The 26866-nt window shown below is 58.5% G+C and overlaps 1 protein-coding gene across 3 annotated transcripts; it reads right to left on the minus strand.

Moving 5' to 3' along the window:
• Window positions 1-1287: 1287 nt before the first annotated feature.
• TCF3 (transcription factor 3) lies at window positions 1288-21562 on the minus strand. 3 transcript variants are annotated; one of them, XM_049787919.1, is made up of 19 exons: window positions 21458-21562; window positions 19013-19123; window positions 17682-17754; window positions 12320-12393; window positions 12104-12182; window positions 10499-10566; window positions 10064-10187; window positions 9664-9713; window positions 9140-9239; window positions 8917-9059; window positions 8703-8826; window positions 8557-8615; window positions 8370-8448; window positions 7775-7848; window positions 6300-6458; window positions 5891-6020; window positions 4560-4677; window positions 4219-4454; window positions 1288-2009 (listed from the first exon to the last, which is right to left on the minus strand). In XM_049787919.1, the coding sequence occupies exons 2-19, from the start codon at window positions 19082-19084 to the stop codon at window positions 1867-1869; spliced, it is 1905 nt and encodes a 634-aa protein (XP_049643876.1). In that variant the 5' UTR covers window positions 19085-19123; window positions 21458-21562; the 3' UTR covers window positions 1288-1866. The 3 variants fall into 3 exon arrangements, with proteins under 3 accessions (XP_049643876.1, XP_049643875.1, XP_049643877.1); XM_049787918.1 differs by having other exon boundaries at window positions 4219-4677; XM_049787920.1 differs by lacking the exons at window positions 10064-10187; window positions 10499-10566 and having other exon boundaries at window positions 4219-4677.
• Window positions 21563-26866: the final 5304 nt, after the last annotated feature.

The following is a 26866-nucleotide window of genomic DNA, read 5'->3' on the forward strand; positions in this document are numbered from 1 at the left end:
TGCAGAGCCAGGAATGGCCCTGTGGTATGGCCCAAAAACATAAAAAAACAAGTCTTCCCTTGCATATAGGGTAACCCAGCTTGATCCTGAGAATTGGCAACCTCCAGCCTCCTCACTCAGGAATCATTTGGGTTGCCCTAGTTCCTCCCAAACCTCGTTAATCTGGAAAGCACTCCCCCCACCCCAAGTGGAAAATGTTTTCAGCCACACCCTGGAAATCCTTAGGAGTCACTCCTTGCTCCCCACTTGGGAATCACTCATGTCTGGCTCTGGGGATCGAACTTGGGTCAGCTGCATTCAATATAAATTCCCTACCCCCTATACTGTGGTTCCAGTCAGAAATGTTGCTTTTGAAAACAGGTCCCCAGGCTAGGGGAATTCACAACCCCAGGAACCCAGAACCCCTTGAGTCTCTTAAGAGAGTCCAAGAGATGCACAGAACAGACCTGGTTTTTGTGCCTTGTTGGAAGCTCTGTAAGAACATATACAGGAGGGAAGGCATGGGGTACAGCCGGGCACATCGTGCATGAAGCCAACCTGGGTTCCTTCCCTGTCTAGGGTACCCCTGAATGCAAAGCCAGAAGAGCCTTAAGCAGTCCCTTCCTCCAAAGATCACTCCTGGGGCTAGAGTGATAGGACAGCTCGGAGGGTGTTTGCCTTGCACACAGCAGAACCGGGTTCCATCCCATAATCTTATACAGTCCCTGGAGCATCGCCAGGATTAATTCCTGAGTGCAGAGCCAGGAGCATTACTGAGTGTCTCCCCCACACCTTCAAAAAAGGATCACAGGTAAAGGTAATATGAGGCAAGCCATGGCTGTTCCCTTTGCTTCCCCCACAGGCCATAGGGGACAGAACACAGGAACCTATGAAGTGGCCCTGCCTGCAACTGGCCTTGTGTTTTCCAGTCCCAGAGACCTTGGGGGAACAGGGCAGGGCTCAACTGAAGACCAGCCTGAGAAAAGACCTGTCCGGGTCAGGGTTCTGGGCCCTCTCCCATATGCAAACCCACATCTAGACCCCTGGTCCCATGACACCCACACCAGCAGGGCCATGATGTGTGGGGCGCTCAAATTGTTCTCCTAATCAAAAGGTTTCTGGGGTGATTCCCAGGCCCTGGATATCCTGCCAAGAACGTTGGTCCATGAGCGGGAGACGTCTAGGTCATAGCCAAGGGAAAGAAAGGTGCGGAGCCGGGATCCCCAGCAAGGCCCCATGCAGCTCATGCATGGCCTCCCATGCACCCCAGCCCTGCAGGAGTGGGGGGAGAAGGAGGAGACACGAGCCTTTTCTACAAAAAACATTTGTTGCTTACAAAACAGAACATATGGCAGAGAAAGCTTTCCAAAAACAAAAGAGGGAAGGAGAGAGCAAAGGAAGGCATCATCCTCGCTAGATTGGCTACGTTAAAAAAAGAAATGTGTCTAACTTTCTTCCTCGTCTTCCTTAAGAAAAATAACTCAGCTGAGGCACAAGTTTGCGGGTGCTGCTGGTGAGCGCCCAGCATACGCGGGTCTCCGCGGCCGGGCCGGCTCTCGAGCACGCGCGGGAGTTAAGGCATTTAATCTTTTTTTTTTTCTCTTCTTCTCTGTTCCGGGCGAAAACTGTTATTTCTTCTTCTCCCGTTGAGCTTCTGGTTGTTTTGTTTACAAAAATAAAAAGTAGTAAGAACAGAAACAGAAAATGAAGGAGGCCACGCTCCTTTCTGGCCGGGGCCCGGTGGTGCGGGCAAGCTTGGGGCTCAGGATCCGTCGTCGGGGTGGGACTCGGCCTGTCCGTCTGTCCGTCCGTCCATCCATCCATCCGCTGCGGGGTGGCCCTGAGCCGAGGTCCGGTGGCTGGTCCCGCTGGTGCGGGGGGCGCCCTTCACAGGTGCCCCGCAGGGTTGTGCGCCTCTCCCAGGCCGGGGTGCGCGGCCGAGAGCACCATCTGGGGGTCCCCGACCACGCCGGACACCTTCTCCTCCTCGCGGCGCTTCAGGCAGGCGGCCTTGGGGTTCAGGTTTCGCTCTGCGGGAGAGGGGAGAGCGCTGTGGGCGGGCAGGGGCGCAGGTGGGCGGCGGGTGGCGGGCCCGCGGGGCGCCGGGCGGGCGGCCTACCTCGCACCTGCTGCTCCAGGCCCAGGATGACCTGGACGGCCTGCTGCAGGATCAGCAGTTTGGTCTGCGCTTTGTCCGACTTGAGGTGCAGCTGGCACATGCGCCCCAGCTCCCGGAAGGCCTCGTTAATGTCGCGCACCCGCACCCGCTCACGGGCGTTATTGGCCATGCGCCTCTCCCGGTCCCTCAGGTCTTTCTCCTCCAGGGACAGCGCCTCCTCCGGACTGCTGCGGCAGGCATAGCCGCGCGCACGTTAGAGGGGGCAGGCACAGGCGGCGCGCGGGGGGCGTGGTGGGTGGGGGGAGCGCAGGGGGTACAGGATGTGTAGGTGCACGTGGGATGACGGTGTGTGAGTGCATGCGGGGTGCAGGGTGTACACGGGGGTAGAAAGTTCGTGGGGTGCAGGGTACGTGAGATTCAAGGTATATGTGGAGTAAGGGTGTACACGGGGGTAGAGTGTACATGGGGCACACGGTATGGGTACCTGGCATATGTGGGGTATAGGTGTGGGGTACAGGGTGTATGTGGGGGCAGAATATATGTAAGGTACAGGTATGGAGTACAGAGTGTAGAGGTAGAGGGCAAATACTAGATACATATATATATACATATATATGTGAGGTATGGGTGTAGGGTAGTATATGTGGGATGCAGGGTACTCGTGGGGGTACAGGTGTGTGGATACAGGGCTGAGTGACAGCCCAGCACCAAGGACAGCGGGCAGCTCCGTCACAAGTGCACAGTGGCCTGGGACATGCCAAGAAGCGAGTGTGGGGGTATAGGTGCAGCGCGTGGGCCCAGCCCCCAAGAGCTTTGCCAGGGCCCCGCAGGTAGGAGCTCCAGGGCAGGGGCCTGTCCTGTCCCTGTGCTACAAATCAACGACCTTCCCTGTTGGGCTCAGCAGCCCATTAATGGGGACCGACCCCGCCTCGCTGATGTGGGCAGCATAGCCTAGTCCTGAGGCCTCTCTTGAGCTGGATGTGGATGAACCCCTGACATCCTCTCTAGCTGACCAGGGACATCCATCCCCAGGTCCTAGTGGGCCCCGGAGCCCAGGACAAGCGCGCAGACCAAACTGACAGGCCAGGCCGTGGCCACTTCCTGCCCTCAAGCCCCTGTGGGGCATTGATCGGGTTGGCCACCCGGGTGCTTGGGCAGCAAGTGCGAGGTGGGGGGGCTGCCTGGAAAGCTGGGAGGGGGGACAGCAGAGCGAGAGCAGAGGGTGGGCACGAGGCCCCCCCAGGAGAGACGCAGAACCCTCAGAGCAGAGGGACAGCGGGCGGGCCCGGCCGGGTCCAAGCGATAGCTGCAGGAGAGAAAGGGTTAACGGCCACGGGGAACTGGGGTGGGGAAGCACAGGTGGGGGAGCGAAAGGGGGATTGGGATGAGGGGCAGTGGAACGAAGGGGGAAACAGGGCCTGTAGATGGGGTGATGGTCTCAGGGGCAACACTGACATTTGGGGCCAAGAACAGAACTGAGCCACACAGGAGTTTGGAGGGGTCAAGTGTGTCCTTTTCACAGAGGACACTGGAGCAGGCCAGGAGAAAGGCAAGCATGGGGACATGGAGAAGAGGGTTCAGGGCAGACAGGGACACTGGCATTTGGGGAGACTGTGGAGGGTGAGGGAGCCACAGTGAGGGGTGAGTGAAGGTCCCAGCAGAGCATGAGAAGAGGAAGAGGAGGAGGGGAACTGGAGGCGGGGAGAGTTGGGGCAGGCAGGAGGACAGAGTGGGAGGAAGAGAAGAGGAGGGGGGTTCGGGGGAGGGCAGGGGATGTGAAAGATGGGGGCAGGTGGGGAGGGCAAGAGCCCCACTGTGTGAGGATGGAGGAGATAGAGGGGGAGGAGGAAGAGGAGAATGGGCAGAAGAGGAAGGGGAGGAGGTGGGAAAATATAGGGTAGTCAGGAGGGAGAGGGACAGAAAAGAGGGGAGGAGCAGGGCAGTGCAGGGGGTGAGTAGGGAAGGGAGGGGAACACAGCCATGCTGGGAGGAGGGAGGGGAAGAGGGGCAGAGGGAGAAAGGGGAAGGAGGAGGGCAGTGTGGGGCAGTGGCAGGGGCAGGAGGGAGGAGGCGCCAGAAGCAGGGAGGAGAGTCGCAGGGCGGGCGCGGCCCCCACTGACCTCGCACCTGCCGCTCCAGGTTGAGGATGACCGACACGGCCTGGTGCAGGATCAGCAGTTTGGTCTGAGGCTTCTCACTGTTGAGGTGCAGCTGGCACATGCGCCCCAGCTCCTTAAAAGCCTCATTGATGTCGCGGACCCGCAGCCGCTCCCGGGCGTTATTGGCCACCCGGCGCTCCTTCTCCCGCTCAGCCTTGTGCTCTGGGGGGACAAGGTCGTCCTCATCCTCGTCTGGGCTACGGGGGAGGGGGCCGGGCCAGAGGGAGACGGAGAGTGAGGCGCAGGGGGCGGGTTGCGGTGGGCTCGGGGCAGGGGGCGCGGGCGCGGGGTGTCGTGGGCACCTGGTGCGGGGCCGCTTGGGCTCCTTTTTCTCCTCCTCCGAGTGCTCCGCCAGCCCGTTCTCTTCGTCCTCCTTCTCCTCCCGCTTGATCTCACCCGCTGGTGCCGCGCGCCCCAGGCCTGCTCAGGGCAAGGGTGAGTTGGGGGGGGGTGTCCTGGGACACGGCCAACCAGCCCCCCTCCACGTCGCATGGTTCCTGCGATGATGAGCGCTGAGGTGGCCAAGAAACACTAGCCCTTTCTTGTGAGAGTTCGGTAGCTGTTTGTTTTGGGGGTGACGCACATTTAGGGTGACACTGTGAGGTTGAGCTCAATCCTCCAGTCTGAGCTCTGTCCTCGTCCTCTGCACCCAACTCGCCTCTAGCCTAGCACGTCCCATTGGGGGACTCCAGACAGTGAGGGTGAAAATCACGTCTATGGGGAAATAGGGAGCAGCACAAAACTAGGGGGCCAGGGTTGGAGAGGACAGTGGGGATGGCAACTGAGTCACTGATTCCCCGTAGGGTCTCAACCCCCACCAGGAGTGATCCCTGAGCATATAGCCGGGAGTCAGCACTGAGCAGTGCTCAGCAGGGTAGGGTAGGATCCCATAACAAAAATTCGAGGTTGTTGGGCTGAGTAGGGGTGCACAGAAGGAAAGGACTTAGGCTGGGAGGAGACAGCCTTTAACCTGCATGTGTGGGGCACTGAGCACCTCAAGAAGTAGAGAGCAGTCGGCTGCATGCCTAGAGGTGGGTGGGTCCTGCCAGGGCATGCATGACAGGCTGAGCCCGGCTGCATTCCCTGCTTACACACTGGGAAACTGGGTATTCTCCAAAAAAGGGGGACAGTGGGACCCCCAGAATCCCACCATGTGAACTGCATATGGGAGCCTGTGTACACTAAGGACCCCAGAGACTGGTTTTAGAAAGTTCTGGAATAGCCCCACTATGGGACTCCATGTGCATGGACCACCTGTCAAGAAGGTGGAGGACTGGACCCTGGCCCATGACTTCGGCCCCACTTAATCTCTCCAGGCATTGAGGCCCATTTCTTCTAAGACTGCTGGTCATTGGATAGTGCCTATGTACCCCCCAACTACCCAAGCTCCTCCTGGGGCCAGCCCGTCTTCTCCCCGCTTCTACCCAAACCACCAGCACCCCTGTTCCAAGGGCCTTATGCATTTGGTCAGAGCCTGGTTCCCACCATGCCTCAGTTTCCTCAGCCTGTGAGAACTGTGAGAAAGCTAGATGAGAACAAGGGAGTCCCTATGATCCAGCCACCGCAGGACTCTGCGTGTTGAGAGCCACCCCGGTCCCCTATACTGGAGTGCAGGTTTTGGGGCCAGACTCACCACTGTAGGACTCGGGGGGTCGTGTGAGGTCAGGGAGGGTGCTGGGTTGGCTGGGAAGGGGAACAGGGTTATGCGCGAGGCTGGCAGTGCCTGAGAGGCTGTCCTCCGAGTGGCTACCTCCTCCTCCGACCTGCAAGAGAAGGGGGCTTAGCAGCACTGCACCAGACCACCCCAGCATGGCTTCCAGCCTGGAACACCCCCCAGCCCAGTCCCTCACCCAACCCTGCTCTATAGAGCCACACCTGCGCCCCGCCCACTGAAAGACCCTCCCCTTCCAAGCCATCCACCACTCCCTAGAGGCCCACCCCTACGCCCTATCCCTTAAGACTACGCCAACTCCCAGGCCCCACCCCTTCCACGCCCATTCACCAATCACTAGATTCACCCTTTGCCCCGCCCCACCCCTCACCATGCCCGAGTGCCGCCCGGACAGTGGCAGGGCTGGGCCGGGGAAGCCAGAGGCCAGAGGTCCGTGGCCAGGCAGCAGCCCGTGCAGGTCCCCCGCGGAGCCCACAGCGTGGCTGCGCAGCACATGGATGGCCTCGTCCAAGTGGTCCTCCAGCTTGCTCTGTGGGAAGGAGCAACAATGAGGCGGCTGTTCTGCGAGGACACACTTCTGGGGTTGTTTTTTGGGGGAAGGAGGGACGGAGGCCCACACTGGGCAGTGCTCAGGGATCACCCCTACTGGGCTCAGAAGCACCCTACCCATTGTAGTATAGCTAGGGATCTTGGTTTGGTTTTATTCGACCATACCCATGACATGACACTCAAGGTCTACTCAGTCTGCGCTTGGGAATTTAGTTCTGACAATGGCCAGAGAACCCTATGGGGTAGCAGGAATTGAACCTTAGCTGCTGTATTATTTTTGCAGCCCCCAGGGTGTTTTTATTTTGGGGAGGTGGGCCACACCTGGTTGTACTCAGAGATTATTCCTGGCTCTGCACTCAGGAAATCACTCTTAGTGGGCTCGGGGACCCTATGGGATGCTGGGAATTAAAGCTGGGTTGGCTATGTGGACGGTAAATGCTTTATCCACTGTATATCTATCCAGCCCCAAGGTTCTGTTCTTTTATTGGGGAGGCCACACTGGCAGAGCCATTGTTTAACTCCTGGCTCCACACTGGGGAGTCATCTTTTTTGTTTTGTTTTTGTTTTTTGGGTCACAATCGGCAGCGCTCAGGGGGACCATATGAGATGCCGGGATTTGAACAACCGACCTTCTGCATGCAAGGCAAACACTTTACCTCCATGCTATCTCTCTAGCCATGGAGTCATTCTTGGTGGCCATATGAGGTGCTGGGGATTGAACCTAGGGCAAAGCTAGTGCCCTCCCTGCCTCACAGTCTCTGGCAGCTGGGTCATGACTTTATTTTTATTTTATTATTTATTAATTTATTATTTTTTGGCTTTTGGGTCACACCTGGTGGTGTTCAGGGATTACTCCTGGCTCTGCACTCAGAAATTGCCCCTGGCAGGCTCGGGGGATCCTGTGGGATGCCAGGAATCAAACCCAGGTCCGCCTCTGTTCGGCTGTGTGCAAGGAAAATGCTCCACTGCTGTGCTATCTCTTCAGCTCCTGGTTTTATTTTTCTTTCGGGGGGTGGGGGGTGGGGAATACCTGGCGGTGCCCAGGAGTTACTTATGGCTCTGCGCTCTCAGAAATCACCTCTGGCAGGCTCAGGGGACCATATGGGATGTAGGGAATCAAACCCGGGTTACTTCTGAGTCGGCCACATGCTATCACAGTGCTATCTCTCCAGCCCCTGGGTCACGATATTAAAGCAAACATGACCACTGCCACACTGAGGAGCTGGTCCAGCCCCTTGGTGCCCAGGCACTAACATGCTCACACCTACTGCCCCCACAAGGTGGCGCCACACTCACCAGGCCATGCAGACCCCCATCATAGCTGGGCGATAAGGCACCGGGGGCTCCAGCTCTGGGCCACTGTGATGTTCCTGATTGAAAAAGGAAGTGCATGAAGTGCAGTGGAAGGCCCAGCAGCGGGCAGCAGAGAACTCTGAGCACCTGCAAGGCCCAGGAGGGCCACACGTGGGCACCCAAGAACGCAAAGCAGGTCCCTGGGCCATGAAGGCTAAAACAGGCCTCCGGACCCTCAAACTCACTGTCCCTGGACCCCTCGTACCTCCATCCCAGGGGCCTGGACAGCACTCAGAGCAGAGAGGTGGTGCCCAGAAAAACCTGTTCAGAAGCTCATAGTAGCCCCCTGGCTTAAGTAGGCTCATACAGGGCACACATGCATCCTATCTGAGCTGAAAGCCGAGTTCTGGGGTTACCTACTTCACCTACTCCATGCAGCCAGCCTCCCTAGATGCCAACAGGAGGAACCCCAAAAAATGTTGGGTTCCAGCATTCTGAATACAGAACAGTAAGAACAGCAGAACACCGGGGCCTGCAGGCACAAATTGGAGCCCTAAACCCACCCCTATGCCCTGCCCTCTCTAGCCCATGCACAGACCTGCCAAGGCCTGTGGGGAGCCCACAGGGGTCGGGGGGCTGGAGGAAAAGTTATTGCTCGAGTGATCCGGAGAGTAGATCTGTGAGTGGCAAGGAGAGAAAAACAGGCCTTGGAGTGAGAGGCCGGCCTTGGGGCTGGGGGCTGGTCTCACCCGCCATCCCAGCCTCTCTCAGGCCTCAATCCTCACCGAAGCCAATGCCTTCCCTAAGGCATCTCCAGAGCTGCCGGCAGTGGAGCCACGGGAGCCTGTGGGAGGGAAGAGTGATGGCCAGGCCATGTGTGGACCCCAGGCTGCAATGTCCCTGGCAAACCCGGGGGTGCAGGGGGACGTACCCAGAAGGCTGTCTGTTCCGCTGACGCTCACAGGGGGCGTGTGGCCGCTGTAAGTGGGGGGGCCGGAGAAGGATGACACGGCTGGCAGAGCCCCGCTCACCTCGGCTCCGTGCAGTGGGAAGCCCTGGGGAGAAGCAGAGGGGTCAGTGGTCAGCGGGTGTGGGGGCCCTAGGGTGCCGCCTGGGACTCCACCCCGGCCCTCCACAGGGCCTACCATGCGCTCGTGTTGCTGCAGACCCCCAAAGCTGCCGCTGCCCGCAGACAGGGGCAGGGGTGAGGATGCGCCGCCCAGCATGGGCCCAAAGCCCGCTTGACCCTGGGGGCTCCAGAGTTCTGCTGAAGGGTGCAGGCTGCCGTCTGTGAGAAGGGTCAGTTAGGTGGGCAGGCTAGGGACCCCCACCATCTTCCCGTTCTCCCCCACTGTGGCTGGCACGCACCTGGCATGTAGAAGGGGGTGGGGTAGGTGCTGCTGGGGGTCTTGCTGGGGGGGTACGTGGGGTCTCTGCTGTAGTCCTCACCTGAGCTGGATGGGTACACCTGAGGACGAGAGTACTGGTCAGATAGGATGCCCCTCCTGCCAGGTCCAGGAACCTCTGATTTGGGGGATACAAACTGTGGTGCTCAGGGGACCATATAGGATGTGGAGATTGAACCTGGGTCACCAGCAACACAAGATCAGTGCTTGCTCCACTGTCCTATCACTCTAGCACCACTAGCCCCTACTCCCAGACCCCTTAAAACTAGCCCTCAGCCCAGTGCTGCACCTCCCAGGTAAGATCTTTGGACCCTTGCCTGTTCCCAGAAACTCCTACACAGCCCTTGAAGCCCAGCTTCCTGATGGTCCCACCACTGCTGGGGAGCCTGGCCTGGGAGAGTGAACATAGGGCTTCTCAGCTGATATGGTGACTGGGACTGAGGGTCCTGGGACCCAGGGACAGAAGTACTGGGGGTCCCCACTCACCGAGGATGGGAGGCCGGGTGGCACCTTCCGGACCTTCTTAGGCTGTGCGTCTGGGGAGAGGCACCGAGTAAGGCCCCAAAAGCTGCCCACAACTCTGGGGCCACGCCCCCACCCACTTCAGTCAGGGCCACACACCCACTCCAACACATCTACTTCAGCCCCGGCCACACCCTCTTCCCTGGGCACCCCAGCACAGTGGGACATGTCCACTGGCTCTGTGCTCAGGAATTACTCCTGGTGGTGTTCAGAGGACCATATGGGATGTGGAGATCGAACCTGGGTCATCGGCAATGCAAGGCCAGTATCTGCTGGGCAACCCCAGTAGAACACAATGTGTCCCAGGGGACTTTGCCAAAGGCCTGGTCCCCGCTGGGCTGCCTGCCTGAGGTCCCCCACTCACCCAGGCCAGTGTCCGCGGCTCTCCGGCGGGGGTAGGAGGGGTAATACTGGGACCCGCCCTTGACGGCCGAGGGGGACAGGGGGCTGGGACTGCTGAGGGTCAGTTCGCTGGGCAGGAAGCCGGCCTGGAGGGGGTGCAGGACTGCTGTCAGCTGGGGTTGGGCCCACACCCCGGGGCAGACTTAAGGGTCCCTGTTGGGATCAGGAAGTGGCAGAGCTTTGCTAACCCTGAGCTAGAGGGCAGAAGGGCCTGGAAGAAGTGTGCTCGCGTGCGTGTGTGTGTGTGGTGCTGCCTCGGTTTTCTGGGCTGCCACTCATGGCACTCAAGGGTCTCTCTGGGCCCCAGCAACTGCAAAGTCTGTGCCTGTCTCAACCCAGGGACGCCCCTCCCAGCCTGGGAAAGTGGGGTGCCACCTGCTGGGTGCTCCAGCCTCACCTGGGTCAGACCTCCGACACTGGCATCTCTCCCGAAGGTGGGGTATGAGCCCCGCTCGCCGCCCTTGCCTGTGGGCAACGTGAGGGTACATGGCACTGACATTCAAGTCCTGGCACTGCTGGGACCTCACCCAGGGTGGTGCCAACTAAATGGGCATCGTGTCTGCCCTCCCAAGCAGGCCCTGGTGAGCTCAGGAATAAGAGACAGCAAAGACAGCTTCTCAGTAGGTGCCTGGATGCAGCCTTGCCTGAAGCTCAAGATTACTGAGTCTATGCATACTCTTGGAAGGAGGGAAGTTAGCAGTCTCCTGCCACTACTGCCCGTGTCCTATAATGGGGCTCGGACACCCCCTGCCTCTTTCATTCAAGGGTAATTTACTTGGGGGGCTAAGTTACATATATCCAGAAATGCTCAGGGCTTGCTCCTGGTGGGACTTGGGGGACCTTATGGGGTGTTGGGGATGGAACTCAGGTCAGCTGTGTGTAGGGACAGGGCCATCCCTCTGCGGCGCTGCCAGGGTCATTCTAACTGGATCCTGGAGTGGAAAGGCTCAGAGCACCCCAGAAGCAGACAGCTTGAGTCCCTGGGAGGCCAGAGGGGACATGCCATGGTTGGGAGTCACCTCCAGTTTCTGTTGTCCTGAGGGGTGAGACTTAAGATAGTGCCCCCTCCCATGGCACCAAATAGGGGCTTTGGAACAGAAAGGGGGAGGCAGCAAGGAGAAGTTGAGATTCTTGGAAAGGCCCCGTGAGACACCCTACAGGAGGGCCGGGCACTGGGGCCCAGTGGATACCAACCATGGGAAGGGACAGGAAGGAAGCAGCAGGGGGATCTGGGCACGGGCAACCTGGGGTCACATTCTGCCCACGATTGACCAGGTTTGACCCCCAGTACCCCCAGAGGGTGCCCCAAACCCACTAAAACTGACGCCTGAGCCAGGAATCAGCCTTGAGCAGTACCAGTTGGGGCCCCAAACAGATTTGGGGCCCGAGCCATAGGACAGCGGGGAGGGCTTTTGCTTGCATGGGCAGACCCGGGTTCGATCCCTGGGACCTCACAGAGTCCCCTGAGTCTGTCAAGAGTGATCCCTGAGCACAAAGCCAGGAGTAAACCCTGAGCACTGCAGGGGTGCCCCTTCTCCAGACTTGACAGCCCCAGTCCCCCAATGACCACCAAGTCTGTCCTCCTGCCAACCGGCCTCTGAGGTGACCCAGGACCCCGAGACCAGGAACAAGGCTCGTCCCTCATCCTGGGGCGCAGTTTCGTCTCCCCATTTTTTGACTCTCCCAAGAGGCAGCAGCTCTGTCCCCTCGGATTAGCTTTTTTTTTTTTTTTTTTTTTTTTTTTTTTGTGGTTTTTGGGTCACACCCAGCAGTGCTCAGGGGTTATTCCTGGCTCCAGGCTCAGAAATTGCTCCTGGCAGGCACGGGGGACCATATGGGACACCGGGATTCGAACCGATGACCTCCTGCATGAAAGGCAAACGCTTTACCCCCATGCTATCTCTCCGGCCCCTCGGGTTAGCTTTTATGACCTCCTCTCACTTCCGAGATGCCATCGGAGTGCAGCAGGCCGGCCCTCGACCCCCCTCCCTGGGACACTCACCGCCAAGCCCAGAACCCACGAAGGTGGATGCAGGGAGGCCGTTCGGGGGTTCGCTGAAGTGGGCACTGGCCCCATAAGCCTGTGGAGAAACGGGCAGGTGAGAGGGCTGCTGTGTATTCCACAGGGCTCAGCAGGGGGTGGGCAGGCCACGGGGACAGAGTCAGAAGCCCTTACTGAGCCCGTTTCCCCTGTGCCCCACCCTGCAGTGCTCCTCACCCGGCTGGTGTCAAATGAGGCATTATTCTGCTCCCCGGGGCCCCAGGAGCCCGAGCTGGGCCGGTCTTCCAGAGCTGCAGGGCGGATGAGAGCATCAAGGTTACCTTCACGGGATCGTCACGGCTCCCCCAAAACATCCCTACCTGAGCCCATGTCACACCTCTACTAATGTCATTCTACTCAGCTGGATTAAGGCTGCTGAACAAATTCCTACCCAACGCTGAAAACCCCAGCCACCATGCTCTGCAACACCCCAGCAGTTCTCATTTTTGACCATGGTTGAGCTCAAATCATGAAGACTACTGATACTGAATAGGGCCGAGGGGTCTGGATCTTGTGAAAAGAAACACTTCTCTGGATGCCCCAAGATGGGGGTACAGCTGGGGTTCACCAGCCTAGAATGGAGGGACCCACATGCTGGGCGGGATCCTTATCTCTTGGAACACTCAAGCAGGCGCTCTTGGGGGGTGGGGGGAGCCCTGCCTCCACTCGTGCCCCCTGCCCATGCCTTGGTTTCCCTTCCTGTAAACATGGTTCTGATCAGACCTCACTGCAGGTTGGAGCGGGATTTACGGATGCGCGGGGTGCACCTGGGGTGGCCCCTGCCCCGGCTACCCAGCTCAAACATACCAGAAACTTCCCCTAAGCCCCATCTTTCTATTTCCATGCCTTTTGTGCTAATCATCTCCCCCCTAAGAATAGCGGTTTAATTGCTGCTCTATTTGCATAATTATGCATATTAATCAGCCTAACTAATGCATATTCACAGATCGTTTAGACTTTTTGTTTTCTAATCAAAAATTTCCAGTGTGATTGCAGCAGAGGGAAGGTGGAGGCTGGGGGCTGGGATGCAGCCTTGGAAATTAGGGAACCCAAAGGGAGGTTTCTGGGGTTTCTGGGAATCTCAAGTGACTTAGCTAGCAGGATTGAGAGGACTGGTACTCCAAGTGCTAGGTACCACTGGGCCCTGGGGTTAGGGGGTGACTAAGGGGTGATGAGGGTCTCAGGGAAAGCACCAACACGCCCAGTCTCAGTTTCCCTGTGACCAGCGGGAAGTTACATGCCAGACCTGTGAGTGGAGGCTCAAGCCTAAACTGAATCCCCTACCCTGATCTCAATAATCCCTCCCAGAATCCTATAGCCCTCAGGAAGCCCCCACAAGTATAAACGATGATCCCTCCCTCACCCCAGAACAGTTATTAAAGCCCCGAATTAATTATGCATTTTAATAACCAGGATGAATATTCATGATGCAGCAGTAATTAACACACACTGACAGACAAGGAGGCAGTGAACCCACAATTGGCAGGATTTGAGTTTAAAGGGGGCAGGATCCTGGGCCCAGAGTCCAGCCTGGTCAACAATCACTCCAACTATGATGCCTGGGCCTGGTGACCTGGTCAGCATCAAAACAGCACTGAGACCCTGATATGGGCTGTACCCCCAGGGGGCTGGTTCCCCCCCAATCTCTCTGGCCAAGCTGTTTGCCTAGCTCTGCACTCAGATCATTCAAGGTGGTTCTTGGGGGACCCTATGGAGTGCCAGGATCAGTTACATGTGAGGGCAGCACCTTCTCTGCTATGCTATCACTATGGCCTCACAGGCCAGAACTGGACCGAGGCTCCCCCAGCTCCAGCTCTAGGTCAGATCCCACCAGTCATTTCTCCTGGTTCCTCTGTAGACCCAAAATGGGGATATGGGGGTTGGCCAGAGCGACAGCACAGCGAAGAGGGCACTTGTCTTGCACGCGCTGACCCAGGGTCCACTCCAGTTCCCCACAGGGTCCCCTGAGCCCTGACAGGAATGATCAATGAGCTCCGCTACAGGCTCCCTAGCAGGCAAGGAGACCTGGACTCAGGACCCACGGACATTCACTACGGCCATTTTGCGGACACAGAGGGGAGTTGAATAACATGAACTGTGCTCAGGCTGGGCGCTCAGTGCTTGAACCTGGGCCAGCTGCAGATTTGACCAGACCATCTCCATGATCCCTCTGCACTTTCCTCCAGCGTTATTGTTGTTTCTGGGGTACCTGGCAAGGCTAGGATTTATGGGGAGGAGATGAAAGCAGGATCCAGCATGTACAAAGTCAGTCCTCCCCACCCCCGCTGTTCTATCTCTCTAGCATTTGATGGGGGCATAGATGATGAGGAACGGAAGAAGGGTGGCAAGCAAAGAACGTGGGGTGACAGGAGGCAAAAAGGATCACAGGGGTCCGGCTCAGCAAGGCCCTGAGGGGCACAGGGGAAAGATCCCAAGTTCTCACAGGGCTGAATCAGTACTGGGAGCCCAGTTCAGGACAGGGGACATAGAAGGCCTTGCTGACTCCCACAGCCCATGTTGAATCTCCAGCAACACAATGGGAGAGGAGGATAGGGGGCTGGCTGGACCTGGTGGGGTTCCCCCAGGATGGAAGGCTCCTTCCCAAAAAGCATGAGTATCTGGAACCCCATGGGAACCAGCATTTATTAAAATCTACAGCAGAGGGGCCGGGAAGGTGGCGCTGGAGATAAGGTGTCTGCCTTGTAAGCGCTACCAAGGAACGGACCACGGTTCGATCCCCCGGCGTCCCATATGGTCCCCCCAAGCCAGGGGCGATTTCTGAGCACATAGCCAGGAGTAACCCCTGAGCGTCAAACGGGTGTGGCCCAAAAACCAAAAAAAAAAAAAAAAAATCTACAGCAGGGAAGGTGTTTGCCTTGCATGCGGCCGACTGGGATTCAAAGCCCAGCATCACATACGGCCCCCCAAGCACCGACTGACAGAAGTAATTTCTGAGCCAGAGTCAGGAGTAACTCCTGAACACCGCTGGGTGTGGCCCAAAAACAAAAACAAAAAACAAAATATAAGCGAGGGGCCAGAGAGATGGGACAGCAGGGAAGGTGTGGGCCTTGTACACAACCACACTGGATTCAATTCCCAGCATCCGATAAGAGGGTGCCCTGAGTCCTGCTAGGAGTGATCCCAAAGCAGAGCCTGGAGTCATCCCTGAGCACTATGGGTGTGGCCCAAAAGAGAAAACATTAAAAAAACAACAAAAAAAAAAAACAAGAAAGATAAAGAAAAGAAGGGGGGCTGGAGATATAGCACAGCAGTAGGACATTTGACTTGCATGCAGCCAATCCAGGAAGGACAGTGGTTGGAATCCCGGCATCCCATATGGTCTCCTATGCCTGCCAGGAGTGATTTCTGAGCAGAGCCAGGAGTAACCCCTGAGTACCGCCCAAAAACAAAAACAAACAAAAAAAAAAAGGAAAGAAGGAACCTTCCAGTGTAGGGCTGGCCTGCTTGGCCCCAGGATAGGCAGAATCAGGGGAGGAGGACTAAGCGCACACCCAGGTAAGAACCCTGAGCACTGCTTGGGAGGACCTTTGCACCAAATCTGCAAGGAATCAGAATGCCTGGAAATAAAGTACAAGAAGCAGCAGCAAAAGGACCACACGAAGGGCATTTGCCTTGCATGCAGCCAACTGGGGTTCGATTCACGGCACCCCAGGAGGGATTCCCAAGCACAAAGTCAGGAGTCAGCCCTGGGCATCAGTGGGTAAGGCCCAAAGCCAAAAGCTTATAGGCACCCAGAAAAGAAGAGGGGTGGGGAACGGTAAAGACACCTAAAGGCCAAGTAGCCCACCAAGACAGCAGGTGTGACTCCAACTCTCCCTCCTGTCCCCAGTGGGTTGAATCACTGGCTACATGTCACCCTCCCTACCCCACCCAACCCTCTGGTTTCCAGGCACCTACCCACCTGGCTCACTTCTTGTTATTGGTTTTGGGGCCACACCAGGCGATGCTCAGGAATCACTGCTGGTGGGTTCAGGGGCACCATGGGGAATGTGGGGGATTGAACCTGGGTCAGCCTCACACCTAGATTATCTCTCCGGCCCATCTCTGCCTCCATTTTCCCTCCCTCCCTCCCTTCCTTCCTTCCTTGGTTTTGGGCCCCGGTGACGCTCAGGAGGTTTTCTCCTGGCTATGTGCTCGGAAATTGCTCCTGGCTTGGGGGACCATATGGGATGTTGGGGGAGTGAACCGCTGTCTCTCCTAGGATAGCACGGGCAAAGCAGATGCCTTACCACTTGCAGCACCGCTTCAGCCCTCCTCCATTTTTCTTTTACCATTTTTGGGGAACCACACTGGTGCTGGGGTCCCCTCCTGGGAGGTCCCACATTGACAGCACAGACTTGTGCCCATCAAGCCCTCTTCCTGGTCTGGGGGACTTTCTATTTTGGGGTAAAATCCCTTCTGACAACCACCAGCTTTATTTTTTCACTTTTGGGCCACACCTGGCGATGCTCAGGGATTACTCATGGCTATGCACTCAGAAATCGCTCCTGGCAGGCGTGCGGGGGTGAGATTTGGGATGCCAGGGATCAAACCAGGGTTAGCTGAGTGCAAGGCAAATGAAATACCCTTCCTGCTATGCTATTGCTCCAGCCCCACAAGCACCACCAACATTTAAAGCTGGGGTCCCCAAACTTTGGCTCAGACATGGAGTGACTTCATGTTCCCTCAACCCACAGATCAGTACTGTGCTCACCAGGCCCACTCCCTTGAGGCAAGAAGGGACCCCAAGGCAGACACTCAGCTCCCACACTGGGCTCAAAGACATTCATGCCTGTCAGCAAAGGGGGACCCCCGGCATTGGGAGGAAGCCAAGGCCGGGGGGACTGTTAGGCTAGTTTTACAACCCCACCCCTTTCATTGCTGGACAGGGACCCAGCCCATGTGGGAGGGGGACGCTGCAGGCAAGTTGCTTGCACTGGCCTGGTGAGGGGACACGGGATGAACAGGGTCAGCCCAAAGGCCCCCTCCTCCAGGAAGGCCCTGTGCTAACCCGCTTCCGGGAGGGAAGTATAGCACCTGGACAGGGGCAGTTTGGGATGGGGGTGCCAGTGGGGATTTCCACAACCCAGAGGCTCCGGTCAGCCCGAGGCTACTTCCCCAGACCAGAGGGCAAAGCAGGACAGGGGTTGGTGCTCACTGGACACTCCACCCCACATCCCTGTGTGACAAGGCAGACGGGGGTGCAGGAGGGCTAGGCCGGGCCCAGACAGACTCTGCATCCTCCTCCTAGCTCCCAAGGTCCCCAACACCCCACGAGGGTCAACATGAGGCCCCCAAGTATATACAGCACCCCCAGGGGTGGAGCCTGCGGGACTGACACTGACACACACACACACACACACACACACACACACACACACAACTTGGCTCCAACCAAGTTCCTGATCCAGGAGACCCTCCTCCATTTGACCCCACCACTCCCAAATTAGGAGCTGGGTGGAATACAGCAAATAACAGGGCTCCAAATACACCCCACTGTCCCTCTTCCCCTACTGTGAGCACCCCAGCAAGAACCTACCTGAACCTCCAAACTGGCCAGTGGCCAGAGGCGCAGGCCGGCCCTTCCCATTGGGCACAGGCAGCGGGAACATCTGGGGGGACAGGGGCAGAGATGAGGGGCTGTCACAGTGCAGACGCCTCCACACACCCATGAGACCCCCAGGATACCCACAGTCCCGACTCCAGGACCCCACAGTGACCCTCAGCTGTTGCAGGCAGGACTAAACCCTGTGGGACAGGGCATGGGGTGGGGACTTCCATAAGGGGGAGGCGAGGCTCTGAGTGCCCAGGCTGGAGGCCGGAGGCTCCCGAGGTGCCTGGCTCCCTCCGAGACCACTTGGGATTCCAAGAAACCTACTCATAGGATCCCCAGGAGTCCCCCAGCCTTTCATTAATGTTTGGGGCCACACATGGCAGTGTTCAGGGATCACTCCCAGTGGGGCTCGAACCCGCGACAGCTGTGAGCAAGGCCAGTGCCCTCTCTGTTGGGAGGTGCTGGGAGGTCCCTGCTGCCCCCCAAAGAGGATTCTTTTAAGGAAGGTGGAGGGCTCTCAGGAACCTCTCAACCCCGCTGTTCTCTGCCCCGGTATCGCTTCTTTTTCAAACCCTTGGTTCCGCTCATAGAAACAAACGGTTGGTTTCTGGGAGTTGGGGGTGGGGGCCGGAAGGAGGAGGAGCCAGTGGGGGTTGAGGGGCCCTGTGCAGGCTCAGCTCTCCCTCCTCTTAGAGGTGGAGCCCCTAAAACATCCCTCCGCAAGGAGCCCACACACACACCTAGGCTGCCTCAGTTTCCCCAAGATGGGCTGCTGAGGGGGTTCTGGGGTGGAATTTCTTAAGTGGGAGGCAGGGTGGGGGTCAGGGGAGACTGGGAACCTCACCCACTGCTGGGTTCTGGTCCAGTGGTCTGAGACGGGCCGTTTAACCCGACAGGCGGGGCCAGGATGCTCACGGGGCACGGGGGAAAGAAATCAAACCGTTCCCAAATACAGGCCTGAGAGGGTGGTGATCCAGGGCTCGATTTCAACCAGAAAATAAAAAGCCATGCCCCACACCCACACCCAGGAGTGCTTCCTGGAGGAGAAGACAGGGTGGGTGCCAGGGGAGGCAGGAGGAAATGGGGTGCGCCCTTTCTCTGGGAGAAAAATGCCCATTCCATGAGGGGTCTTGGTGCAGGTGGAAAAGTGGAGGCCCTGGGGGGCGCTGAGGAAGTAAGTCCAGGAGGCTGGGAGGCCTGTTGGAGTTCAGGGACCCGACAGTGCAGGTAGAGCTGGCTAAAGGGATGGGGAGCAAGAGAGCTGGGGGGGCAGGGAAAGGCAGTCTGGGGCCCCTGGGCAGCAGCAGGTCACTCACCATGCTGAAGTCCAGCAGGTCACTTAGCTCCTTGTCAGTGCCCACGGGCGCCATCCTCTGGGGCTGGTTCATCCTCCGGAGGTGGGGGACTGGGCTGGGCTAGAGCTGGACCTGGGGGGGGGGGGCAGGACACAGAAGAGACAAATAAAGCTGTGTGACAAGTGGGAATGGGGGTGCTGGACAGCCGGGATTGGGGTGTTTGAGCGAGACCCCGCCCGATGAGGAGGAGGCCCAACAACTGGGGTGGGCTGGACCTGTGCTTACAGGAATCACCCCCAAACTCCCAGGCCGACCACCAGAGAATCGAGTCACAGTGAACTGGACCCCCCACCTCAGATTCTACATCTTTGGGCTTCCCACTGGCCCCGCCCCTGGGAGAGGAGGGCCGGTCAGGCCCCACCCACGGGTGAGAGGGCTCCATGACCCCGCCCCTGAATGGGGAGGGGCTCCCAAGCCGATTTGGTGGACCCTCTGCCCCCCTCCCCAGCAGCTGTCAAGGCACCTTGAGGTCCCTGACCCCCAAAACTCAGAGCGAGGGAGCCTCCTCCTCAACACTTAGCTCCCAGCAGGGTCGTCCCGCAAAGGTTCCCACACACCCCAAAAAGAAAAAAAGAAAGCTGTGCAAACTCTGAACACAAAACACACACAATCCTAAACTGCGTTAATGTCATCATGTATCCGGGGATTATTTTTAAGCAACTCTGAAAACATCTCTTTGCCTTTCCCGCAGAAGTAGGGTGCTAGGGGGGGGGTGCGCCTCGAGATCAGAGTCCACCTCCCCGCCCAGCCTCTCCACAGAATAGGGGGGCTCCATTCTGCTAAAGGGGCTTGGGGGGCTTCCACCTGCCAGGCCCTGTCCCAGCCCCAGACTCGCCCCAGAGCAGTCAGCGACAAGTTGCCGCCCTAAGAAACTGCAAAGCACCCCCACACCCCCGCCCCGCTGCCCCAGCCCCTCCCGGGGGGCCCCAGTGGGGGCGGGGGCGGCCCAGGAAACACCGCGAGGCCAGGCGAGGCGAGGCGAGGCCGGGAGGGGTCGGGGATCGCGGGAGACCCAACGTGAGAGCCCGAGGAGCCCCCCTCTTTGTTTGCCAACTGGAGATGGGGTGTGAAACGGAAGCCCCGCGCACCCCCTCCGCCGCCAAGTTTTTTCTAGTAGAACAGGAGAAGTGGGGGGGGGGGGAGAGAGAGAGAGAGAGAGAGAGAGAGAGAGAGAGAGAGAGAGAGAGAGAGAGAGAGAGAGAGAGAGAGAGAGAGAGAGAGAGAGAAGACGCCTGAACAGACTTTTTTGGGGGGATGAATGCAAAAATATGAAACCAGTTGCTGCTCCCCCTCTTTATTTTTTTTTCTTTTCTTTTCTGGTGGAGGGAGTTGAAACCGCTTTTACAGCCGACTAGGGAGCGGGGGAGGGGGGAACCGAAACAGCTCCCGGAGCTGGAGGAGCTTTTGAAAAAGTCTTGTGGGGTGTCGCCAGAACTTCGGGGTGGGGTGAAGTGGGGGGACTCGAGCGGTGTTTGCGACCACTCGGGAGGAGAGAGGAGCGTGGTGGAGTGGTGGAGGGGGGACCTGAAAACGCCTCGTTTCGGAAAGAGGGGGTGAAGGGGAGGGAGGGCGGGCGGAGAGGCCTGGGGGGAACCACACCAGCCCTCCCCCTTACATCGCACCCCCTAAAGGCACCCCGCACCCCTTCCAACCCGACCCGCAGCCGGTGGGTGCCACCCCGCGGCGAGCTGTCCCGGACGGAGCCTTTGAAGCTCGGGGCGCAGCCGCCCAAGCCGCCGCCGCCGCTCCCCGCACTAACGCGGAGCAGATGTTCCCCCCGCGGCCCCCCCAAGTACCCCGGGGCCCCCCGGCCCCCGCGACCTGAGCCCCGCGGAGCTGCAGGAGCGCGCCGACACCTTCCCGGGCGGCGCAGACAAAAGAAGCCTCCTCCCCCCATCCCGCGCGGCGCCTCCAAACTCGGGGGCCCAGCCGGGACCCTCCCTGGGGTTCCGAGTTGGGGGGGCCCTGAGGCAGCGCCCCGACTCGTTTTGGGGGGAGGCCGGGCCGAGCTTCCCCCTAAGCTGGCCCCCTCCGCCAAGTTGGCCGGCGCCCCCGAGGCCCCCGCAAAGTTTCTCCCCAAGTGCCCGGGCCTCCCGGCTGCTGGAGTTCGGGGGTGGCCCGGCCCGGGCCCTCCACGTCGCCCGCCGCGCGGCGCCCCGCACCCCGCCGCCCCTCCAGCCCGCACCCGAGCCCCGCGGAAAGTTGGGCGAGAGAACAATGACTCGCAGCCGGGCCTCTCCCTCCCGCCGCCGTGGCCCCGCGGCCGGGTCCCCCCGCGGGGGCGCACCCCCAACATCCCCGCACCCCGTCTCTGCGGCGGGGGAGGCCCCGGGTCAACTTTGCACAAAGCGCACGCGGGGGCCGAGCGGGCGGCGGCGGCGGCGGCGGCGGGGGCCGGCTGGTTACCTGCTGCTCGGCGCGGCCGGGCCCGCGGCTCGCGGGGGGCGGCGGCATGAACGGGGCGCCCCCCCGGACAAAGGGGCCGCGCGCCGGCCGGGGCTCCCCAACCCCGGAGGGGCGCGCGCGTGGGTGGCGGGGCGCGCGCGTGGCTCGGGCCGACCCCCGTCCGCCGCGCGGGAGAGAGGCCCTCGCTCGGGGCGGAGCCGAGCCCGTGCGCGGGGTGCCCGGCCGCGGTGGGTGCTACGTGCTGCCGCGTCGGCTCGGCTCGGCTCGGCTCGGTCCGGCCCGCTACGCCGCCCGCGGCCGCCGCCGCTGCCTCATCTTCCAGCGGCCGGAGACATGTTCCGCCCCCCCGCCCGCGCACAAGCCACGCCCCTCCTAGGCCACGCCTATACCACGCCCCTTCGAGCCGCGTCACGGATCCTTCCGCCGCCGCCGCGCCCTGAGCCTTAGGTGGAGGGGGCTAACTTCGCGAAAGCGGCTCTAACCCGTCCGCGTTAGGGTCCCGGATGTGCCCGCCTCCGAGGGGGAAAAGAAGGAACGAAGGAAACTCCGCTGCCTAGACACAGCGTGAAGGAAGGAGAGGGATTATTTTTCAGCGCGGAGGCGCACGACGTCAGAGTCGTAGCGCCCTCTGACGCCAGCCGGGCCCCCGTGCGATGGAAAGATGAGACCGAGCGGGCCGTAGCCAATCGGACGGTGGGAAATTTTGATTGACGTATTCACCAACCAGTCAGAATGAAGTCCCGCCCCCGTCCCCCCCCCCTCCACCCGCAAGCCCTGAGCGCGGGTCTCGGAGAGGAAAGAGGCGGAACTCGCCGAGAGTGCGAGCGAGAGGCCGCGAGAAGCGGTGGGTGGGAGCCGCTGCAAGGCTGATAGAGTTTGATTCTCAGCTTGGCGTGGCCGCCCTCAATCTCCTAGTGGGGTCAGTTTCATAGGGATATGCGTTTGCCCAAGGCTCAGGCTGCACTCATTAGGGTGATTGCATCTGGGTGATCTGAGTCTAGTGGTACCCCCAAAGTGACCCCCCACAGCAGGGAGTCCCCGTCTGAAGTGAAAGTAACTTGCTTTCAGACAGAGAAGGAGACTTTGTTTCCAGGCCCTTTGTGCGCGAAGGGAAAATCTTACACTTTTTGACCCCAATGGAGGCAGAGGCCTTGCTCGGGCTGTTAACTGTGCACTGGGTGGCATCTCTCTTGGGAACCTAAATAAGGGGGTTCTGGGGGAGGGGATGGCCGGCCCGAACCTCTGGGTCAGTTGCATGCAAGGCAAGTGCCTCTCCCCCTCCCCCCAATCGACAGACACCCTTTTGCAAATTTGGAAGCAGACCACCTCCCTCCCCACTCTAGTCCTGGGTCTGGAGCTTTCCAGGGTCAAAGAAGAGGTGTTTGGAGGAGGAGCCCGTGGGTCAGGGAGTGTCATTCTGTATTTTTTGTTTTGTTCTGCTTTTTAGGCCACACCCCAGGTGTACTGGGATCTCTCCTGGAGGGCTTGGGGGACCATAAGGGATGCCAGGGATTGAACGCGGGTTTGAGGCGCATGCAAGGCAAACTGGCCCAGAGGTCATTGAATGAAGTCATTGCTCTCCTGGTCACCCGACCTGGGCTGATTTTTTCCGGCCTAGGGGTTCCTCCACCTGCTGCAGGCCTGGGGAGCCCAAGGGGTCTGAGCAAGGGCTGAGTTAGCTGCTTCCCTGTGACCTGGAGTAAATTCAGGCCTCCCCTGGCCTCATTCATTGTGGCCATGAGACCAGAGGGGAGGGGGGCTCAATCACCAGGGCCACCCAGTGGCCCATCCTTGAACTCTGCTGGTCTGGGGGGTTCCCAAGGAGCTGCCTAAAATGAGGTCTGTTGGCCCAGCAGGGCCAATCCCTTACTGTCCCCCACAATGTTCAAAGTCAAAACTATAGAGTTGGGGCCCGGAGAGATAGCACAGCGGTGTTTGCCTTGCAAGCAGCCGACCCAGAACCTAAGATGGTTGGTTCGAATCCCGGTGTCCCATATGGTCCCCCAGGCCTGCCAGGAACTATTTCTGAGCAGACAGCCAGGAGCAACCCCTGAGCAACACCGGGTGTGACCCAAAAGCCAAAAAAAAAAAAACAAAAAAACAAAAAACAAGGGCCGGGCGGTGGCGCTAAAGGTAAGGTGCCTGCCTTGCCTGCACTAGCCTTGGACGGACCGCGGTTCGATCCCCCGGTGTCCCATATGGTCCCCCAAGCCAGGAGCAACTTCTGAGCGCATAGCCAGGAGTAACCCCTGAGCATTACCGGGTGTGGCCCAAAAACCAAAAAAAAAAAAAAATATAGAGTTGGTGGACTGGAACGATCAAACTGGGGAAGGGCGCTTGCCTCCATGTTGCCAATCCAGGTTGGTCCCCCCAAGCCTGCCAGGAGTGATTGCTGAATGCAGAACCAGGAGTCACCCCTGAGCACTGCCAGGTGTGACAAAACCAAAAAAACAATGTAGGGGCTGGAGCGATAGCACAGTGGATAGAGTAATTGCCTTGCATGTGGCTGACCCAGGTTTGATCCCTGGCATCCCATATGATCCCTGTCGCACTGCTGGGTGTAGACTAAAAAATATAGTTGGGGGGGGTCACATTCTTGCAGTGACCTCAGCACATTGCCAGTCACAGACAGAGCAGTTATTGAGCTTCTGTTTGCCAGGTTGTGTGTATATATCTATGTGTGTTCTATAACTGTGTGTGTCTGTGTCTACGTGTGTCCATATGTCTCTGCGTGTATCATTGTGTATGTGATTATGCACTGGCAGTGGTCTGTCCAGTGCCTTACTCTGGGGGACATCAGAACAGCACCCCTTTAGGATGACAATGACACCCTCCCTTGTGCCCACTGGCCTGGCCGCTCTCATGTTGGAAGCTCCATCTCAACCTACAGATGAGGAGACTGAGGCTTGGAGCCTCCCTGGGGCCCTCCATCCACCTGCCCCTAAGAGATCCCAGAGGCTCCATTGTCTTTCCTGGGGGGTGGGGAGCTGACTCACCAGGACCAGTGGGGGGCCCGTTGAAGGTGCCACCTCTGCCCAGCCCCAGGGCTTGGGTGTGCCCCAATAGAGGCACTAGCAGGAGCACAGACCTCGCCAGCGGCTGGTGCAGGGGCCCCTGGAGGACGGCCCACAGCCTGCCCGCCCCTTCCCCCCCTCATCTGCCTGACTATGGCCTTTGTTCTCTGGGTGCCCCAGTTCCCCCACTTCCCTCCTCCACCTGCCTCTTAAACCACGCAGGACACAACCCCAATGTACCCACCCCAGGCCAGGGACCCCTACAGAGAGCAGCCCAGACCTCTGGTTGGAAAGAGGGATCCCAGGGGCCAAGGAGGCGAGGGACATGGAAGCTTCTGGAAAGCACCCCCTGGATGATCCTGTGTTTGGTTGTCTGTGGCGAGGAGGCAGCTGGACTTGGAACTTTGGGGCTACGCTCCAGGCTGCAAGCTCCTTCATCCCTCCGCTGTTTTGGCTTCTCTTGGGTGTAAACTGTCCACACCCCTCCACAGTCCCACCCCACCAGGCCTTTTCAGAGGAGCTTATCAGACCGGCCAGAACCTCCCTCCAACCCTGCTTCGCCAGCCTGCAGAAGGCTGCGCCACCCCAGACTTCAGGGCCCCAATGTACTCCCCCAGGTCAGATTGACACTTCGAAAGCAGGACCAAGCCCTCACCACCAGCCAGGTGGGGCTCAGAAATTGATCACTTCATTCATTCATTCATTCATTCATTCATTTTTTTCACTCATTCATCTCGCCCAAGCTTCTGGGAAATTTCTTTTTCTGTTGTTCGTGGGTACTTTTCTTTTTTTTACTTCAGGGGGTGTTTGGGGCACCCAGTGATGCTCAGGGGTGACTCTTGACTCTGCACTTAGTGTTCTGTGGACCCAATGGGATGCTGGAGATTAAACCTGGGTTGACTGCAAGTGCCCTCCCTGCTGCACTGTTGCTCCAGTACTGATATATGGTTTTGTTTTTGTTTTTGTTTTTTTGGGCCACACCCATTTGATGCTCAGGGGTTACTCCTGGCTAAGCGCTCAGAAATTGCCCCTGGCTTGGGGACCATATGGGATGCCAGGGGATCGATCTGCAGTCCTTTCTTGGCTAGTGCTTGCAAGGCAGACACCTTACCTCTAGCGCCACCTCACCGGCCCCCTGATGTATGTTTTTATTGGGGCTTCCTTCACACCCAGCTATACTCCAGACTGACTCCTGGATCTGTTCTCAGGGATCTGTCCTAGTGCGTTTTGCAAGGGCTTGAACCCGGGTTGGCCATGCCTTCCTCACTATACTATCTCTCCAGTCTCTGAGAGATTGCTCCTGCCAGGCTCTGGGAACCATATGGGATGCTGGGATTCAAACCACCGTCCTTCTGCATGCAAGGCAAATGCCCTACCTCCATATCTCTCTGACCCCCTACTCTCTCTTTTTATTCTGGAGTAAGGGAAGCCTTGGGCCTCACCTGGTGATGCTCAAGAACTACTCCCAGCTCAGTGCTCAGAGGTCCATCCTAGTGGTACTCAGGGGACCACACAGTGAGTCTGTCACTGGGTCTGTGCTCCATTCTGTTTTAATCTCCCAGAACTCGGGAGAGAGATTTGAACAGGGCCTGCCAGCTAGACTTGGAGATAGGATCCACTTCCTGAATGTGGGATATGTATGGCAGGGCTTTTTGATTTTTTGTTTGTTTTGTTTTGGGCAATGCTCAGGGCTTACTTGACTCTACACTCAGGAATCACTCCTGGTGGTGCTTGGGGGACTCAATGGGATGTTGGGAATTGAACCTGGGTCAACTGCCCATAGGGCAAATGCCCTCCCCACTGTGCTATCTCTCTGACTCATGAGGGGGCTTTTTGTGCCATAGGGAATGGCCCAACAACCCCATGGCTTATATGCATAGATGTCTACACACACACACACACACACACACACACACACACACACACACACACAACCCCATGGCTTATATGCATAGATGTCTACACACACACACACACACACACACACACACACACACGCACGCACGCACGCACGCACGCACGCACGCGCACAGTTATAGCTGGCCCAGGGGATACAGGAAGCAGCGGTGACGTCATATTGACTGGGTCACTGCATCTCCACCCTGGGTTTGCCCTGAGGAGCCAGTGGTCACGAGAGGATGAGAGGACTACAGGATAACTAGCTTCTAGGCCTAGTGCCCACACTTGTGGACGTTTCAGAAAAAGGTCCCAGAAGGTGGAGTACCGAGAGTTGGCTCAGCAGGCTGAGCACTGAAATTTGCACCCAGGCACTGTTTGGTCCCCTAAGCACTGCCAAGAGGAGCCCCATTCCTGGAACCAGATGTTGTCCCTAAAACAAAAATCAAACCATTGAACTCATTAATTGAAACTCAGTAAGTAAAGGTCCCAAAGCAGG

Source organism: Suncus etruscus, chromosome 15, assembly GCF_024139225.1.
Source record: "Suncus etruscus isolate mSunEtr1 chromosome 15, mSunEtr1.pri.cur, whole genome shotgun sequence".
NCBI lineage: Eukaryota > Metazoa > Chordata > Mammalia > Eulipotyphla > Soricidae > Suncus > Suncus etruscus.